The sequence below is a fragment of the Phyllobates terribilis genome, unplaced genomic scaffold (assembly GCF_046119375.1).
Source record: "Phyllobates terribilis strain yellow unplaced genomic scaffold, ASM4611937v1 Scaffold_1__5_contigs__length_1240528914, whole genome shotgun sequence".
NCBI lineage: Eukaryota > Metazoa > Chordata > Amphibia > Anura > Dendrobatidae > Phyllobates > Phyllobates terribilis.
Genome location: NW_027362761.1, coordinates 558,266,197 through 558,285,046, shown reverse-complemented (window position 1 = coordinate 558,285,046; position 18,850 = coordinate 558,266,197). Strand labels below are relative to the sequence as shown.

At 43.2% G+C, this 18,850-nt stretch overlaps 1 protein-coding gene across 2 annotated transcripts in view; it reads right to left on the bottom strand.

Annotated features, from left to right (window-relative positions):
• Positions 1-18,850, bottom strand: part of ST8SIA5 (ST8 alpha-N-acetyl-neuraminide alpha-2,8-sialyltransferase 5) — a 125,092-nt gene that overhangs the window by 54,114 nt on the left and 52,128 nt on the right. Inside the window, exon 2 of one of the 2 annotated variants that reach the window (XM_073680468.1) lies at positions 11,743-11,850. The exons of the other annotated variant lie outside the window; for it this stretch is intronic. Coding sequence (XP_073536569.1) covers positions 11,743-11,850 — 108 coding nt within the window. The remainder of the gene's footprint in view (positions 1-11,742; positions 11,851-18,850) is intronic. 2 annotated transcript variants of the gene reach the window in all.

Below are 18,850 nucleotides of genomic sequence, written 5' to 3'. Positions count from 1 at the left end.
TCAGCTGAGGCAGAGCTCAGGCGTCTTAAACAGGGTTCTGTTGATGCTGAGAGGTATTGCACCCTGTTCAGACGATGGTCCGTGGAGGTCAGGTGGAATGACCCAGCACTCAGGAGTCAGTTTCTGGCAGGTTTGAATGAAAGGGTTAAAGATTTGCTCATTGCATATCCTGCTCCTGCTACTTTGGAAACAACTATGCAGCTAGCTATCCGTGTGAATGGAAGATTGAGAGCCAGGCTGAGTGACGAGAGGGCTCTTGTAATGTTGGACCCCGTCTCTCAGGTTGGTCTCGCCGACAGCGGGGAACCGATGCAAGTTGGGTCATTGTCCTCCTGTTCCCAGGAGAGGGAGAGGAGGCTCTCTGAGAGGCTGTGTTTGTATTGTGGTAAGGCTGACCATTTTGTTAAGCAATGCAAGGTGCGCATAAGGAAGGGAAAAACATTCTTTCGTTCCGCAGGAGTGTTTTTATCTGGTAATACCACCTTTCGTGGTCATTCTATTGATTTTCAGGTAATGGTTGATTGTGGCGCTGCTCTTAATTTGATTGATCAACAATTTTTAAACAAGTATAAGTTTGATTCTGAACCACTGTCGTCTCTTTTCCCTGTTGTGGCAATTGATAACACTCCCCTGGAGCATTGGCTCATTTTTCGGAGGGTCACCGGGTTCCCACTAATTGTGAATATGGAACATAAGGAGAGTATAGACCTATTTGTACTTGCTGATTTGCCTGTTCCAGTGGTCCTGGGCTTACCTTGGTTAAAGGTGCACAATCCATTGTTGGACAGGTCGTCTAGTACAATAAGGTCCTGGGGTCAGGGGTGTTATGGTAAATGCTGTAGTGTTCACATTGCTGCAGTTTTGAAGAGGGAGCTACCTGAGGCCATTCAGGATTTCAGGTAGGTATTTTCGGAAGTTGAGTCGCAAGCTCTACCGCCTCATAGAGCGTACGATTGCGCTATTGAGTTTGTCCCAGGGGCTACACTCCCTACGAGGCATTTATGATATATTCCTGGGACAAAGAAGCAGAAGCCCTGTCTGATAGTTTCACTCAAGCAGTTAATACTGAGAAGTAAAAATGTATTTTGCAGAGCAGAGAGGGGTGGTGGTAGCAGCATTGGGTTCGGAGTTGGAGAATAGCATCTTAGAGGCCCAGAATGTTGCACCAACAAACACTCCTTATGGTAAATGATTTGTGCCTAAAGCCTTGAGGAGAGCTTTATTTGCTGAATGTCATGACTCTCGGTTGGCGGGTCATCCAGGGATTTCAGAAACTAGAAAGTCGATCGGTCGAAGTTTCTGGTGGCCAGGGTGGCAAAGAGAAATCATCAAGTAGGTGCGTCAGTGTACTGTGTGCGCTAGGTCGAAGGCCTTACATGCCCCGGCTGCGGGGGTTGCTGTGACCTTTGGAGGTCCCTAGTTCGCCATAGACGCATCTTGTTATGGATTTTATCACTTATCTGGGTTGTTGTGGAACCGGTTTAGTAAGATGTGCCATCTGGTCCCGTTCAATAAACTACCCTGCCCCAAGACTTTAGCTAAGGCATTTGTGAAAAAGATTGTCAGGCTCCATGGTGTTTCCACGGACATTGTTTCCGATAGAGGACCTCAGTTTGTGGCTCGCTTTTGGCGTGCTTTCTGTGACAGATTAAAGGTTCATTTGTCATTTTCATCTGGGTATCATCGGGAGTCCAATGGACAGACCGAAAGGAAGAACCAGGACGTCGAGCAGTTTTTAAGATGTTTTGTAGCAGACAATTGACTCGCCTCCTGGGCCGTGGGGCACTCGGATCCGGGCAATAGGGAACGATGGGGATAGTAGTGGCAACCCGGTTCCGTGGCTCAGGGTGGTCAGGCCAGTGGTAGTCCGTTATGTGCTATTGATTATGTCCGACTACGCCACCCGTGGATTTGCGGTCATTAGGAACCGCCGCTGCAAGGCAGACCGTTGGGGCTGATGATGTATGCAGCTGGGATGGTGTGACTCCCCACGGGAAGAGTGCGGCCCCAGGGCAGTGTAGTGGATGTTGGGAGTGATGGTAGTGAGAGTCCCAGTGCTGATAGTGCTAGAGGAGCAAGGATCACGCAGACAACAGGTTGCAGTCCAGGGTCTTTACTAGAACAGGTAAACTGACTCATAAACAGTCCCAGCTAGGAGGGGACCTGGATGTCTGAGAGCAACGGGGAAATTGGCCCTGGTCAGGGTGAGGGTGTCGGCCTACCGTGCTTTCTGTGCTCCTTCTGGCTATCTCCTCGTTATAGGGTAACAGCCCACGTTTCCGAGCTTTCCGTGTATTATCGCCTGTATGGCCTGCGACGTGGGTTCCTTTCTGTTCCCAGCCTTGTATGGCTTTACTGGTCCCTTCGGTTGTGGCAGGGCCTCCAGGCTTCTTAGGCCAAGGAATATACAGTCCCTTGCGGACTGGTTATCTGCAGGAGAATGTAGAATCCTCCCAGCCTCAGACACCAAAGTCTGGTCAAGTCTGTCTCTTATCTGCCAAGACAGGCTTGCTTCGCCTCTTGTCTCTGGCTTGTGGCTCTCCTCCTGCCACACTTCCTCTTAGGTGCAGTGCAACTGTCTGTCCCTGCTCTGCTCTGGGACAAGTCTCAGTGCTGAGACAGGCCATCAAGTTCTCTCTAACCCTGCCCCCAGCACCAGCTTTTATAGGGGCAGCCTGCTCCCCCTACTGGCCTGAGACAGGAGGTACTGCATGCTAATGTTCCCCTGACTAGAGAACCTCCCCCTTGCTCTCAGACACAGCTTTATTACATTTTGTGGCATCCAGGCCAGGGTGACACACAATCAGGAGATGTGGTCGGAATACCTACCACTAGCTGAGTTTGCTCTTAATAACCATACGTCTTCTTCGGCTGGGTGTTCTCCTATTTTTGCTGTAGAGGGAGGCATCCATCTTTCGGACCATTTTCTAAAATTGGGCGGCGGTGCCTGAGGAGGAGAGTTTTTCAGGAAATTTGGAAAGGGTTTGGACCAAGGTACGCCATAATCTGAAAGAGGCGAATAGGAGGTCCAAAAAAAAGATTCTTAGCACTTGTTGGCCCTTTTGCCTTCACTCTGCTGTCCAGCTCACCCCAAACCATCTCGATTCGGTTCAGGTCTGGTGACTGTGGAGGCCAGGTCATCTGGCGTAGCACCCCATCACTCTCCTTCTTGGTCAAATAGCCCTTACACAGCCTGGAGGTGTGTTTGGGGTCATTGTCCTGTTGAAAAATAAATGATGGTCCAACTAAACGCAAACCGGATGGAATAGCATGCCGCTTCAAGATGCTGTGGTAGCCATGCTGGTTCAGTATGCCTTCAATTTTGAATAAATCCCCAACAGTGTCACCAGCAAAGAACCGCCACACCATCACACCTCCTCCTCCATGCTTCACGGTGGGAACCAGGCATGTAGAGTCCATCCGTTCACCTTTTCTGCGTCGCACAAAGACACGGTGGTTGGAACCAAAGATCTCAAATTTGGACTCATCCGACCAAAGCACAGATTTCCATTGGTCTAATGTCCATTCCTTGTGTTCTTTAGCCCAAACAAGTCTCTTCTGCTTGTTGCTTGTCCTTAGCAGTGGTTTCCTAGCAGCTATTTTACCATGAAGGCCTGCTGCACAAAGTCTCCTCTTAACAGTTGTTGTAGAGATTTGTCTGCTGCTAGAACTCTGTGTGGCATTGACCTGGTCTCTAATCTGAGCTGCTGTTGACCTGCGATTTCTGAGGCTGGTGACTCGGATAAACTTATCCTCAGAAGCAGAGGTGACTCTTGGTCTTCCTTTCCTGGGGCGGTCCTCATGTGAGCCAGTTTCTTTGTAGCGCTTGATGGTTTTTGCAACTGCACTTGGGGACACTTTCAAAGTTTTCCCAATTTTTCGCATTGACTGACCTTTATTTCTTAAAGTAATGATGGCCACTTGTTTTTCTTTACTTAGCTGCTTTTTTCTTGCCATAATACAAATTCTAACAGTCTATTCAGTAGGACTATCAGCTGTGTATCCACCAGACTTATGCACAACACAACCGATGGTCCCAACCCCTATTTATAAGGCAAGAAATCCCACTTATTAAACCTGACAGGGCACACCTGTGAAGTGAAAACCATTTTCGGTGACTACCTCTTGAAGCTCATCAAGAGAATGCCAAGAGTGTGCAAAGCAGTCATCAAAGCAAAAGGTGGCTACTTTGAAGAACCTAGAATATAAGACATATTTTCAGTTGTTTCACACTTTTTTGTTAAGTATATAATTCCACATGTGTTAATTCATAGTTTTGATGCCTTCAGTGTGAATGTACAATTTTCATAGTCATGAAAATGCAGAAAGATCTTTAAATGAGAAGGTGTGTCCAAACTTTTGGTCTGTACTGTATATGCAGCTGGATTAGTCCTCAGAAGGACTGTTAGTTCAATTGGAGATATATGTGGTTCCAGGGTAGACTGTGATGAGCATGGCAGCGCCCGGTCTTATGGCCTGATGACGCTGTGCGGCCAGCCAATCACTGTAATGCCACAATCAACATGGCTACGGCATTACAGTGCATGGCAGGCAATCCCTGCATGTTCACTGGCTCTCTAAAGAGCACCAAACATGCATGGAGAAGACCCGAGTTCCCACCCGAGCAACCCCGGAAATACTCGCCGAGCTCATTGAGCACAGTGATGCTCAGGCGAGTACTGAGCAGTGGCGAGCACGTTCGCTCATCACTAGTGCCAATGCTTTCGGCCATGACTGTATCTCTAACACAGAGAGAAGGAGGATGTCACATCTGTTAAAGGTCACAGGTTGAAAAAGGCTACCTCATACAGACTTGGCATAAGCCACTTAGTCTGGCAGATTCCAGAGGAACCTCGACCTTAACCCTTTAACCCCTGTTTAAGGATTTGGTGTCACCATGTGGTCCTCTGGATTGCTTCCACACAACGGAGGAGTGAACCAGAGGCAGAAAGGGTCGCCAAAGCCAAAAGGTCACATCAGGAACAGAAACATAAAACAAAAAGATGGTCAAAATACACACCGAGGTCAGAAAACAGGAGAAATCAGGAAAACAACACAAGAAATGACTAGATCCACAAGCCAGATAGCAGAAGTAAACTGACTGGCAGTGGAAGTCAGAGACCCAGGGGTTTAAATAACAGACAGCCTCATCCAGGGCTCTCCGAAAGAAGTAATCAAACTTAGTCAATTAATCCCATAACTCCCAGATCTAGAGGCACTAAAAGTCCCAGGAATAAAACAGGACTGATGCTGTCACGCCTCACCCACAACAAAGGCACGGTGACACCTAGCAGCCAAAGTTCAATGAGTTCAATGTAAAAATTTGTATCTAATAAGTTCCCATGCTCCCCCTAGTGGTGGAGTCTGTAAAGTTATAATGTACTGTACATGTATGTAGTGGAGTTGGAGCTCTGTATCAGAAAAAAAAAACACAATCAAGAATTATTAGGAATGAATCAGTACATAATTTGCCCCCCACATATCATGATCAGTAAAGACCAAAGATTATTTGTGAAATTAACAAAATCAAAGTGACACCTGCAAAATGCTCTGCCATCTGTTCCACATAGGGTTGTGCCTAGTGGACATCATGGTAACAAAACCTATGGCATCTAAAGGATCCTATGATTTTTATAATGTAGCATGGATAAAGCAGGGGTGACATTTCGGTGATTTATCTGATTTACTTCAGGTCACGTTCAGCTCTGCTACATCCATGCTGGACCCTGTAAGTGATCAGTTACTGATATATAGAGTGCATTAGTGTCTGCTTTAGCTAAGGTTATCTCTATAGATATCCTACAGAAGACTGTATCGCCAACAATAGGTAACCCTGTGTACCGCCATCAGCTGACAATGTCACGCACACAGTCCTGACCTTGCCTAGGCATTGTAGCTGGCTTTGAATTTGACATATCTTTGCTCCTTATCATGTGCCTGACTCCTACATCTCCCCCTGTGCTAATCCTACTTAGTCCATCTGTAAAGAACAGCCAAGATCTACATGCTTCATGGTCCATGACAGCACATCAATGCTCACAGCAGAGCAGAAACTCAGTAAGACCTGTCCTACCCTTCTGCTTCATTAAAGCGTAAGGTCATTACCATGTGAAGATCCAGATCATTATAATTATCCATTTGTGATGGTGTGCTATGGTGTGTGGGGTCTCATTCTATGGTCATCTTTTTACTGATTTTAGGAATGTTGTCTTGTTGCTTTGTATTATTCTGTGTATTCCCTGTATCGTCTACTCTCTTAATTACCTTACAAAAGGTCAGAGAATTGAATGAGCACAGTTACTATTTGCAGCCTCAATGTGTCCATGCCTCTTGATGAACCTCTGCTGACATTTCCAACAGTCCATTCATGAGCCCTCTGCTCTCGAAATGCCGCAAATCACCACCCCACCCTCTAATGCCTTGATCTCTGAGGCACCATTCCCAGATCTGGGGGGCCTAAAAAACATCCAACCTGTCTGCCTACCCATGGATATAAGAAGGGGGCCTGAGGAGGACATAGAGTGGAGTAAGGTGCTGATGCTAAGGTCAGCACCCCAGAGAGACTTGGATAAACCCTGATTACCCTGGAAAATACTGCTGGAGGAGCCTATATGGAGAAGAATCTGGAGCTGCACTGCCATATTCATCTGTAAGCGGAGGATTGGGACTCTTATCTCCTGGAGCATTTATCCCATTACCAGACTGTATTTGTGTTCCTGGACTATTTCATCCTCTGTGTGGTAGATTGTTTTATGGACCTTTCAGTTTGCATGTAATAAAGGTTCTTATTACTGTTCACTCATCTCACGCTCTGTTGATTGTGTGATACCGGAGAAGGACCTGTGACACCTTTATTATTACATAAGATTTTAGTAGTATCGTAGTGGTAATATTCTTCTACGTATGACTAGTATTATAGTAGTTATATTCTTGTACATAGGAGCAGTATTATAGTAGTTATATTCTTGTACATAGGGGACAGTATTATAGTAGTTATATTCTTGTATATAGGGAGCAGTATTATAGTAGTTATATTCTTGTACATAGGGGGCAGTATTATAGTAGTTATATTGTTGTACATAGGGCAGTAGTATAGTAGTTATATTCTTGTACATAGGAGCAGTATTATAGTAGTTATATCCTTGTACATAGGGGACAGTTTTATAGTAGTTATATTCTTGTACATAGGGGACAGTATTATAGTAGTTATATTCTTGTACGTATGACTAGTATTATAGTAGTTATATTCTTGTACATAGGAGCAGTATTATACTAGTTATATTCTTGTATATAGGGGCATTATTATAGTAGTTATAGTCTTGTACATAGGAGGTAGTATTATAGTAGTTATATTCTTGTACATAGGGGACAGTATTATAGTAGTTATATTCTTGTACATAGGGGACAGTATTATAGTAGTTATATTCTTGTACATAGGGGACAGTATTATAGTAGTTATATTCTTCTACGTATGACTAGTATTATAGTAGTTATATTCTTGTACATAGGAGCAGTATTATAGTAGTTATATTCTTGTACATAGGGGACAGTATTATAGTAGTTATATTCTTGTATATAGGGAGCAGTATTATAGTAGTTATATTCTTGTACATAGGGGCAGTATTATAGTAGTTATATTCTTGTACGTAGGAGCAGTATTATAGTAGTTATATTGTTGTACATAGGGCAGTAGTATAGTAGTTATATTCTTGTACATAGGAGCAGTATTATAGTAGTTATATCCTTGTACATAGGGGACAGTTTTATAGTAGTTATATTCTTGTACATAGGGGACAGTATTATAGTAGTTATATTCTTGTACGTATGACTAGTATTATAGTAGTTATATTCTTGTACATAGGAGCAGTATTATACTAGTTATATTCTTGTATATAGGGGCATTATTATAGTAGTTATAGTCTTGTACATAGGAGGTAGTATTATAGTAGTTATATTCTTGTACATAGGGGACAGTATTATAGTAGTTATATTCTTGTACATAGGGGACAGTATTATAGTAGTTATATTCTTGTACATAGGGGACAGTATTATAGTAGTTATATTCTTCTACGTATGACTAGTATTATAGTAGTTATATTCTTGTACATAGGAGCAGTATTATAGTAGTTATATTCTTGTACATAGGGGACAGTATTATAGTAGTTATATTCTTGTATATAGGGAGCAGTATTATAGTAGTTATATTCTTGTACATAGGGGCAGTATTATAGTAGTTATATTCTTGTACGTAGGAGCAGTATTATAGTAGTTATATTCTTGTACATAGGAGCAGTATTATTGTAGTTGTATTCTTGTACATAGGGGGCAGTATTATAGTAGTTATATTCTTGTACATAGGAGCAGTATTATAGTAGTTATATTACTGTACATAAGAGCAGTATTATAGTAGTTATATTCATGTACATAGACTGCAGTATTATACTAGTTATATTCTTGTACATAGGAGCAGTATTATAGTAGTTATATTCTTGTGCATAGGAGCAGTATTATAGTAGTTATATTCTTGTACAAAGGGGCAGTATTATAGTAGTTATATCCTTATACATAGGAGCAGTATTATTGTAGCTGTATTCTTGTACATAGGGGGCAGTATTATAGTAGTTATATTCTTGTACATAGGAGCAGTATTATAGTAGTTATATTACTGTACATAAGAGCAGTATTATAGTAGTTATATTCCTGTACATAGACTGCAGTATTATACTAGTTATATTCTTGTACATAGGAGCAGTATTATACTAGTTATATTCTTGTATATAGGGGCATTATTATAGTAGTTATAGTCTTGTACATAGGAGGTAGTATTATAGTAGTTATATTCTTGTAAATAAGGGACAGTATTATAGTAGTTATATTCTTGTACATAGAGGCAGTACTCTAGTAGTTATATTCTTGTACATAGGAGCAGTATTATAGTAGTTATATTCTTGTACATAGGAGCAGTATTATAGTAGTTGTATTACTGTACATAGGAGCAGTATTATACTAGTTATATTCTTGTACATAGGAGCAGTATTATAGTAGTTATATTCTTGTACATAGGGGGCAGTATTATAGTAGTTATATTCTTGTACATAGGGGGCAGTATTATAGTAGTTATATTCTTGTACATAGGAGCAGTATTATAGTAGTTATATTCTTGTACATAGGGGCGGTATTATAGTAGTTATATTCTTGTACATAGGGGCAGTATTATAGTAGTTATATTCTTGTACTGAACATAGAGGGCAGTAGTATTGCAGTTATATTCATGTAAATAGGAGGCAGTAATATAGCAGTTATAAGTAGTATGAATTCTACTTGTAGATATCACTTCTGTTAAATACTATCTCTGACAAAGTCCTCTGTGTTTCCTGAATATTTCTAGAATTAAGAAGAAACCCAATAAGAAAGAAAATTGAAGAACTACTGTATATTAACAATGATAAAAGGCACAATAAGAAGCTTAGGTGTTCCTCTCACTTATCAAGGTCTTTTGATGACATAAAATGTAGATGTGCTATATTTTACACTCCCTATTATTAGAAACAGCAAATCCACATGGGTCTGTCTCCTGCTCGATGTGCAGAGAAATTCACACAGGAATTGACAGGGGATGGGTACACGGCAAGGCAGTAGGTGGAAAGGCACCACCCCACCAGGACTAAAGTTTGCTGTTAATTGGAACAACTTCAGCAAGAAACAAAAACAAGATCTCAGATAATTTACATTATATATACTTTATAAATATTAAACATCAATTTTCAGAAAACGTCCTTGTATAATTGCAATTTTTCAGTCAGTTCTCATGTGGAAGAGCAGTTCCAGTCACGACTCATATAAAAGGTAATAAATTATTACAATTGTACAGCCCCTCCATATACAAGAATATAACTACTATAATACTGCCCCTGTGTACAAGAATATAACTACTATAATACTGCTCCTATGTACAAGAATATAACTACTATAATACTACCCCTATATACAAGAATATAACTACTATAATACTGCCCCCTATGTACAAGAATATAACTACTATAATACTGCCCCTGTGTACAAGAATATAACTACTATAATACTGCTCCTATGTACAAGAATATAACTACTATAATACTGCCCCCTATGTACAAGAATATAACTACTATAATACTGCCCCCTATGTACAAGAAAATAACTACTATAATACTGCTCCTATGTACAAGAATATAACTACTATAATACTGCCCCTAGGTACAAGAATATAACTACTATAATACTGCCCCCTATGTACATGAATATAACTACTATAATACTGCCCCCTATGTAAAAGAATATAACTACTATAATAATGCCCCTATGTACAAGAAAATAACTACTATAATACTGCCCCTATGTACAAGAATATAACTACTATAATACTGCTCCTATGTACAAGAATATAACTACTATAATACTGCCCCTATGTACAAGAAAATAACTACTATAATACTGCCCCCTATGTACAAGAATATAACTACTATAATACTGCTCCTATGTACAAGAATATAACTACTACAATACTGTCCCTATGTACAAGAAAATACCTACTATAATACTGCCCCCTATGTACAAGAATATAACGACTATAATACTGCCCCCTATGTACAAGAATATAACTACTATAATACTGCCCCCTATGTACAAGAATATAACTACTATAATACTGCTCCTATGTACAAGAATATAACTACTATAATACTGCCCCTAGGTACAAGAATATAACTACTATAATACTGCCCCCTATGTACAAGAATATAACTACTATAATACTGCCCCTATGTACAAGAAAATAACTACTATAATACTGCCCCTATGTACAAGAATATAACTACTATAATACTGCCCCTATGTACAAGAATATAACTACTATAATACTGCTCCTATGGACAAGAATATAACTACTATAATACTGCCCCTATGTACAAGAAAATAACTACTATAATACTGCCCCCTATGTACAAGAATATAACTACTATAATACTGCTCCTATGTACAAGAATATAACTACTATAATACTGTCCCTATGTACAAGAAAATAACTACTATAGTACTGCCCCCTATGTACAAGAATATAACTACTATAATACTGCCCCCTATGTACAAGAATATAACTACTATAATACTGCTCCTATGTACAAGAATATAACTACTATAATACTGCCCCTAGGTACAAGTATAAAACTACTATAATACTGCCCCCTATGTACAAGAATATAACTACTATAATACTGCCCCTAGGTACAAGAATATAACTACTATAATACTGCCCCCTATGTACAAGAAAATAACTACTATAATACTGCCCCTATGTACAAGAATATAACTACTATAATACTGCTCCCTATGTACAAGAATATAACTACTATAATACTGCCCCCTATGTACAAGAATATTACTACAATAATACTGCCCCCTATGTACAAGAATATAACTACTATAATACTGCTCCTATGTACAAGAATATAACTACTATAATACTGCCCCCTATGTACAAGAATATAACCACTATAATACTGCTCCTCTGTACAAGAATATAACTACTATAATACTGCCCCCTATCTAAAAGAATATTGTTCTTTACATTAGGGGACTTCATATATGACTGGAATTGCCCTTTTGGTTATGTGCGGTTCTATGTGAGTGCTGTGTATTGATACTGTCTCTCAGGAGCAGCAGTTTGTCATATTATGCTGTGTATTGTCATTCCGTATGAGTCTGTACCTGCCGCCTGCGTCACTGCCCGTCTTCACTGCTCCGTCATCCGTGAAATTAAAGATCCCCGTCCAATTCCCCAACTCCTCTCCGCTCTGCCAGCTAAACTGCAGCCCTCTAGTAAGAAAAGGAAGCAGTTTACATTTTGTTCCCGTATTCTTCTGTCCAGCAAAAATCATTACATTCAATGGTACCAAGTATTTAACTATTTCAATACCACAGGGTACTGCAAGGACAATTGCATCATGCAAGAATGAAAAATGTTAATATGTTCTAATTCAATCACAAGATCATTTCCCCCCAGAAAACATTAAAATGGATTTTCAGAACTTTTATATTAATGGTGCATTAGTAATAAATAATAATAATTTTTATTTCTATAGCGCCAACATATTCCGAAGCACTATACATTTTAATTAGTAGGATTCTTTGCATTCATACCTCCATTAATCAAAAAGTAGAAAACAGCACCCCCTGAACTGTAAAGGCAGCAATGCTTTCTTGCCCCCATTATCGTTTACCCAGGCACAGTGCTGTAGATAGTTGTGGCTATATCCGGTACTTCAGCCCAAAAGAGACCAATCTCATTCATCAAAGAGGACCTTTTACTAAATGTTTCAGGTTGAACTAGACACACAATGTAATAGTGGCTGCAGAGTGGAATAAAAAGTGGTTTGTTTTTTTTTTTTTTAAATTTAACTTCTATGTGGGTTGCGGAGATATTAGCAATCAAAGTATTGACACATAATGAGTTAACTTTTTTTAAACTCAAGTGGGTGTTATCAGATAGTTTTCACTGGGGGCGTGTACTTCTTCTCCCTATATGAGTTACTATCACTGGGGGCGTGTACTTCTTCTCCCTGTATGAGTTGCTATCACTGGGAGCGTGTACTTCTTCTCCCTTTAGGAGTTGCTATCACTGGGGGCATATACTTCTTCTCCCTGTATGAGTTGCTATCACTGAAAGCGTGTACTTTTTCTCCCTATATGAGTTGCTATCACTGAGAGCGTGTACTTCTTCTCCCTGTAGGAGTTACTATCACTGGGAGCGTGTACTTCTTCTCCCTGTAGGAGTTGCTATCACTGGGGGCGTGTACTTCTTCCCCTTGTATGAGCTGCTATCACTGAGAGCGTGTACTTCTTCTCCCTGTATGAGTTGCTATCACTGGGAGCGTGTACTTCTTCTCCCTGTAGGAGTTACTATCACTGGGAGCGTGTACTTCTTCTCCCTGTAGGAGTTGCTATCACTGGGGGCGTGTACTTCTTCCCCTTGTATGAGCTGCTATCACTGAGAGCGTGTACTTCTTCTCCCTGTATGAGTTGCTATCACTGGGAGCATGTATTTCTTCTCCCTGTATGAGTTGCTATCACTGGGTGCATGTACTTCTTCTCCCTGTATGAGTTGCTATGACTGGGAACGTGTACTTCTTCTCCCTGTATGAGTTGCTATCACTGGGAGCGTGTACTTCTTCTCCCTTTAGGAGTTGATATGACTGGGGGCATGTACTTCTTCTCCCTGTATGAGTTGCTATGACTGGGGGCGTGTACTTCTTCTTCCTGTATGAGTTGCTATGACTGGGAGAGTGTACTTCTTCTCCCTGTATGAGTTGCTATCACTGGGAGAGTGTACTTCTTCTCCCTGTATGAGTTGCTATCACTGGGAGCGTGTACTTCTTCTCCCTTTAGGAGTTGATATGACTGGGGGCGTGTACTTCTTCTACCTGTAGGAGTTGCTATCACTGGGGGCGTGTACTTCTTCTTCCTGTATGAGTTGCTATGACTGGGAGAGTGTACTTCTTCTCCCTGTATGAGTTGCTATCACTGGGAGAGTGTACTTCTTCTCCCTGTATGAGCTGCTATGACTGGGGGCATGTACTTCATCTCCCTGTATGAGTTGCTATCACTAGGAGCATGTACTTCTTCTCCCTGTAGGAGTTGCTATCACTGAGGGCATGTACTTCTTCTCCCTGTATGAGTTACTATCACTGGGAGCGTGTACTTCTTCTCCCTGTAGGAGTTGCTATCACTGAGGGTGTGTACTTCTTCTCCCTGTATGAGTTGCTATGACTGGGAGCGTGTACTTCTTCTCCCTGTATGAGTTGCTATCACTGGGAGCGTGTACTTCTTCTCCCTATAGGAGTTGCTATCACTGGGGGCGTCTATTTCTCCCTGTAGGAGTTGCTATCACTGGGGGCGTGTACTTCTTCTCCCTGTAGGAGTTGCTATCACTGGGGGCATGCATTTCTTCTCTCTGTATGAGTTGCTATGACTGGGAGCGTGTACTTCTTCTCCTTGTAGGAGTTGCTATCACTGGGAGCGTGTACTTCTTCTCCTTGTATGAGTTGCTATCACTGGGGGCATGTACTTCTTCTCACTGTATGAGTTGCTTTGACTGGGAGCGTGTACTTCTTCTCCCTGTAGGAGTTGCTATCACTGGGGGTGTGTACTTCTTCTCCCTGTAGGAGTTGCTATCACTGGGGGCGTCTATTTCTCCCTGTAGGAGTTGCTATCACTGGGGGCGTGCACTTCTCCCTGTAGGAGTTGCTATCACTGTGGGCGTGTACTTCTTCTCCCTGTAGGAGTTGCTATCACTGAGGGCATGTACTTCTTCTCCCTGTATGAGTTGCTATCACTGGGAGCATGTACTTCTTCTCCCTGTATGAGTTGCTATCACTGGGGGCGTGTACTTCTTCTCCCTGTAGGAGTTGCTATCACTGGGGGCGTGTACTTGTTCTCCCTGTATGAGTTGCTATCACTGGGAGCGTGTACTTCTTCTCCCTGCATGAGTTGCTATCACTGAGAGCGTGTACTTCTTCTCCCTGTATGAGTTGCTATCACTGGGAGCGTGTACTTCTTCTCCCTGTAGGAGTTGCTATCACTGGGGATGTGTACTTCTTCTCCCTGTATGAGTTCCTATGACTGGGAGCGTGTACTTCTTCTCCCTGTATGAGTTGCTATCACTGGGAGCGTGTACTTCTTCTCCCTATAGGAGTTGCTATCACTGGGGGCGTCTATTTCTCCCTTTAGGAGTTGCTATCACTGGGGGCGTGTACTTCTTCTCCCTGTAGGAGTTGCTATCACTGGGGGCATGCATTTCTTCTCTCTGTATGAGTTGCTATCACTGGGGGCATGTACTTCTTCTCCCTGTATGAGTTGCTATCACTGGGGGCGTGTACTTCTTCTCCCTGTAGGAGTTGCTATCACTGGGGGCGTGTAATTCTTCTCCCGGTATGAGTTGCTATGACTGGCAGCGTGTACTTCTTCTCCCTGTATGAGTTGCTATCACTGGGAGCGTGTACTTCTTCTCCCTGTATGAGTTGCTATAACTGGGGGCATGTACTTCTCCCTGTATGAGTTGCTATCACTAGGAGCATGTACTTCTTCTCCCTGTAGGAGTTGCTATCACTAAGGGCATGTACTTCTTCTCCCTGTATGAGTTGCTATCACTGGGAGCGTGTACTTCTTCTCCCTGTAGGAGTTGCTATCACTGGGGGCGTGTACTTGTTCTCCCTGTATGAGTTGCTATCACTGGGAGCGTGTACTTCTTCTCCCTGCATGAGTTGCTATCACTGAGAGCGTGTACTTCTTCTCCCTATATGAGTTGCTATCACTGAGAGCGTGTACTTCTTCTCCCTGTATGAGTTGCTATCACTGGGAGCGTGTACTTCTTCTCCCTGTAGGAGTTGCTATCACTGAGGGCATGTACTTCTTCTCCCTGTATGAGTTGCTATCACTGGGGGCATGTACTTCTTCTCCCTGTATGAGTTGCTATCACTGGGGCATGTACTTCTTCTCCCTGTATGAGTTGCTATCACTGGGAGCATGTACTTCTTCTCCCTGTAGGAGTTGCTATCACTGGGGGCGTGTACTTCTTCTCCCTGTAGGAGTTGCTATCAATGAGGGCATGTACTTCTTCTCCCTGTATGAGTTGCTATCACTGGGGGCGTGTACTTCTTCTCCCTGTAGGAGTTGCTATCACTGGGGGCGTGTACTTCTTCTCCCTGTATGAGTTGCTATGACTGGCAGCGGGTACTTCTTCTCCCTGTATGAGTTGCTATCACTGGGAGCGTGTACTTCTTCTCCCTGTATGAGTTGCTATCACTGGGAGCGTGTACTTCTTCTCCCTGTAGGAGTTGCTATCACTGGGGATGTGTACTTCTTCTCCCTGTATGAGTTGCTATGACTGGGTGCGTGTACTTCTTCTCCCTGTATGAGTTGCTATCACTGGGAGCGTCTACTTCTTCTCCCTATAGGAGTTGCTATCACTGGGGGCGTCTATTTCTCCCTTTAGGAGTTGCTATCACTGGGGGCGTGTACTTCTCCTCCCTGTAGGAGTTGCTATCACTGGGGGCATGCATTTCTTCTCTCTGTATGAGTTGCTATCACTGGGGGCATGTACTTCTTCTCCCTGTAGGAGTTGCTATGACTGAGGGCATGTACTTCTCCCTGTAGGAGTTGCTATCACTGGGGGCATGCATTTCTTCTCTCTGTATGAGTTGCTATGACTGGGAGCGTGTACTTCTTCTCCTTGTAGGAGTTGCTATCACTGGGAGCGTGTACTTCTTCTCCTTGTATGAGTTGCTATCACTGGGGGCATGTACTTCTTCTCCCTGTATGAGTTGCTTTGACTGGGAGCGTGTACTTCTTCTCCCTGTAGGAGTTGCTATCACTGGGGGTGTGTACTTCTTCTCCCTGTAGGAGTTGCTATCACTGGGGGCGTCTATTTCTCCCTGTAGGAGTTGCTATCACTGGGGGCGTGCACTTCTCCCTGTAGGAGTTGCTATCACTGTGGGCGTGTACTTCTTCTCCCTGTAGGAGTTGCTATCACTGAGGGCATGTACTTCTTTTCCCTGTAGGAGTTGCTATCACTGGGGGTGTGTACTTCTTCTCCCTGTATGAGTTGCTATCACTGGGGGCATGTACTTCTTCTCCCTGTATGAGTTGCTATCACTGGGGGCATGTACTTCTTCTCGCTGTATGAGTTGATATCACTGGGAGCGTGTACTTTTTCTCCCTGTATGAGTTGCTATCACTAGGAGCGTGTACTTCTTCTCCCTGTAGAAGTTGCTATCACTGAGGGCATGTACTTTTTCTCCCTGTAGGAGTTGCTATTACTGGGGGCGTGTACTTCTTCTCACTGTAGGAGTTGCTATCACTGGGGGCATGTACTTCTTCTCCCTATAGGAGTTGCTATCACTGGGGGTGTGTACTTCTTCTCCCTGTATGAGTTGCTATCACTGGGGGCATGTACTTCTTCTCCCTGTAGGAGCTGCTATCACTGGGAGTGTGTACTTCTTCTCCCTGTAGGAGTTGCTATCACTGAGGGCATGTACTTCTTCTCCCTGTAGGAGTTGCTATCACTGAGGGCATGTACTTCTTCTCCCTGTAGGAGTTGCTATCACTGGGGGCGTGTACTTCTTCTCCCTGTAGGAGTTGCTATCACTGGGGGCGTCTACTTCTTCTCCTTGTATGTGTTGCTATCACTGGGGGCATGTTCTTCTTCTCCCTGTATGAGTTGCTATCACTGGGGGCATGTACTTCTTCTCCCTGTATGAGTTGCTATCACTGGGGGCATGTACTTCTTCTCGCTGTATGAGTTGCTATCACTGGGGGTGTGTACTTCTTCTCCATGTAGTAGTTGCTATCACTGAGGGCATGTACTTCTTCTCCCTGTAGGAGTTGATATCACTGGGGGGGTGTACTTCTTCTCCCTGTATGAGTTGCTATCACTGGGGCATGTACTTCTTCTCCCTGTATGAGTTGCTATCACTGGGAGCATGTACTTCTTCTCCCTGTAGGAGTTGCTATCACTGGGGGCGTGTACTTCTTCTCCCTGTAGGAGTTGATATCACTGGGGGGGTGTACTTCTTCTCCCTGTATGAGTTGCTATCACTGGGGGCATGTACTTCTTCTCCCTGTATGAGTTGCTATCACTGGGGCATGTACTTCTTCTCCCTGTATGAGTTGCTATCACTGGGAGCATGTACTTCTTCTCCCTGTAGGAGTTGCTATCACTGGGGGCGTGTACTTCTTCTCCCTGTAGGAGTTGCTATCAATGAGGGCATGTACTTCTTCTCCCTGTATGAGTTGCTATCACTGGGGGCGTGTACTTCTTCTCCCTGTAGGAGTTGCTATCACTGGGGGCGTGTACTTCTTCTCCCTGTATGAGTTGCTATGACTGGCAGCGGGTACTTCTTCTCCCTGTATGAGTTGCTATCACTGGGAGCGTGTACTTCTTCTCCCTGTATGAGTTGCTCTAACTGGGGGCATGTACTTCTTCTCCCTGTATGAGTTGCTATCACTAGGAGCATGTACTTCTTCTCCCTGTAGGAGTTGCTATCACTGAGGGCATGTACTTCTTCTCCCTGTATGAGTTGCTATCACTGGGGGCGTGTACTTCTTCTCCCTGTAGGAGTTGCTATCACTGGGAGCGTGTACTTCTTCTCCCTGCATGAGTTGCTATCACTGAGAGCGTGTACTTCTTCTCCCTATATGAGTTGCTATCACTGAGAGCATGTACTTCTTCTCCCTGTATGAGTTGCTATCACTGGGAGCGTGTACTTCTTCTCCCTGTAGGAGTTGCTATCACTGGGGGTGTGTACTTCTTCTCCCTGTATGAGTTGCTATGAATGGGAGCGTGTACTTCTCCTCCCTGTATGAGTTGCTATCACTGGGAGCGTGTACTTCTTCTCCCTATAGGAGTTGCTATCACTGGGGGCGTCTATTTCTCCCTTTAGGAGTTGCTATCACTGGGGGCGTGTACTTCTTCTCCCTGTAGGAGTTGCTGTCACTGGGGGCATGCATTTCTTCTCTCTGTATGAGTTGCTATCACTGGGGGCATGTACTTCTTCTCCCTGTAGGAGTTGCTATGACTGAGGGCATGTACTTCTCCCTGTATGAGTTGCTATGACTGGGAGCGTCTACTTCTTCTCCCTGTAGGAGTTGCTATCACTAGGAGCGTGTACTTCTTCTCCTTGTATGAGTTGCTATCACTGGGGGCATGTACTTCTTCTCCCTGTATGAGTTGCTTTGATTGGGAGCGTGTACTTCTTCTCCCTGTAGGAGTTGCTATCACTGGGGGTGTGTACTTCTTCTCCCTGTAGGAGTTGCTATCACT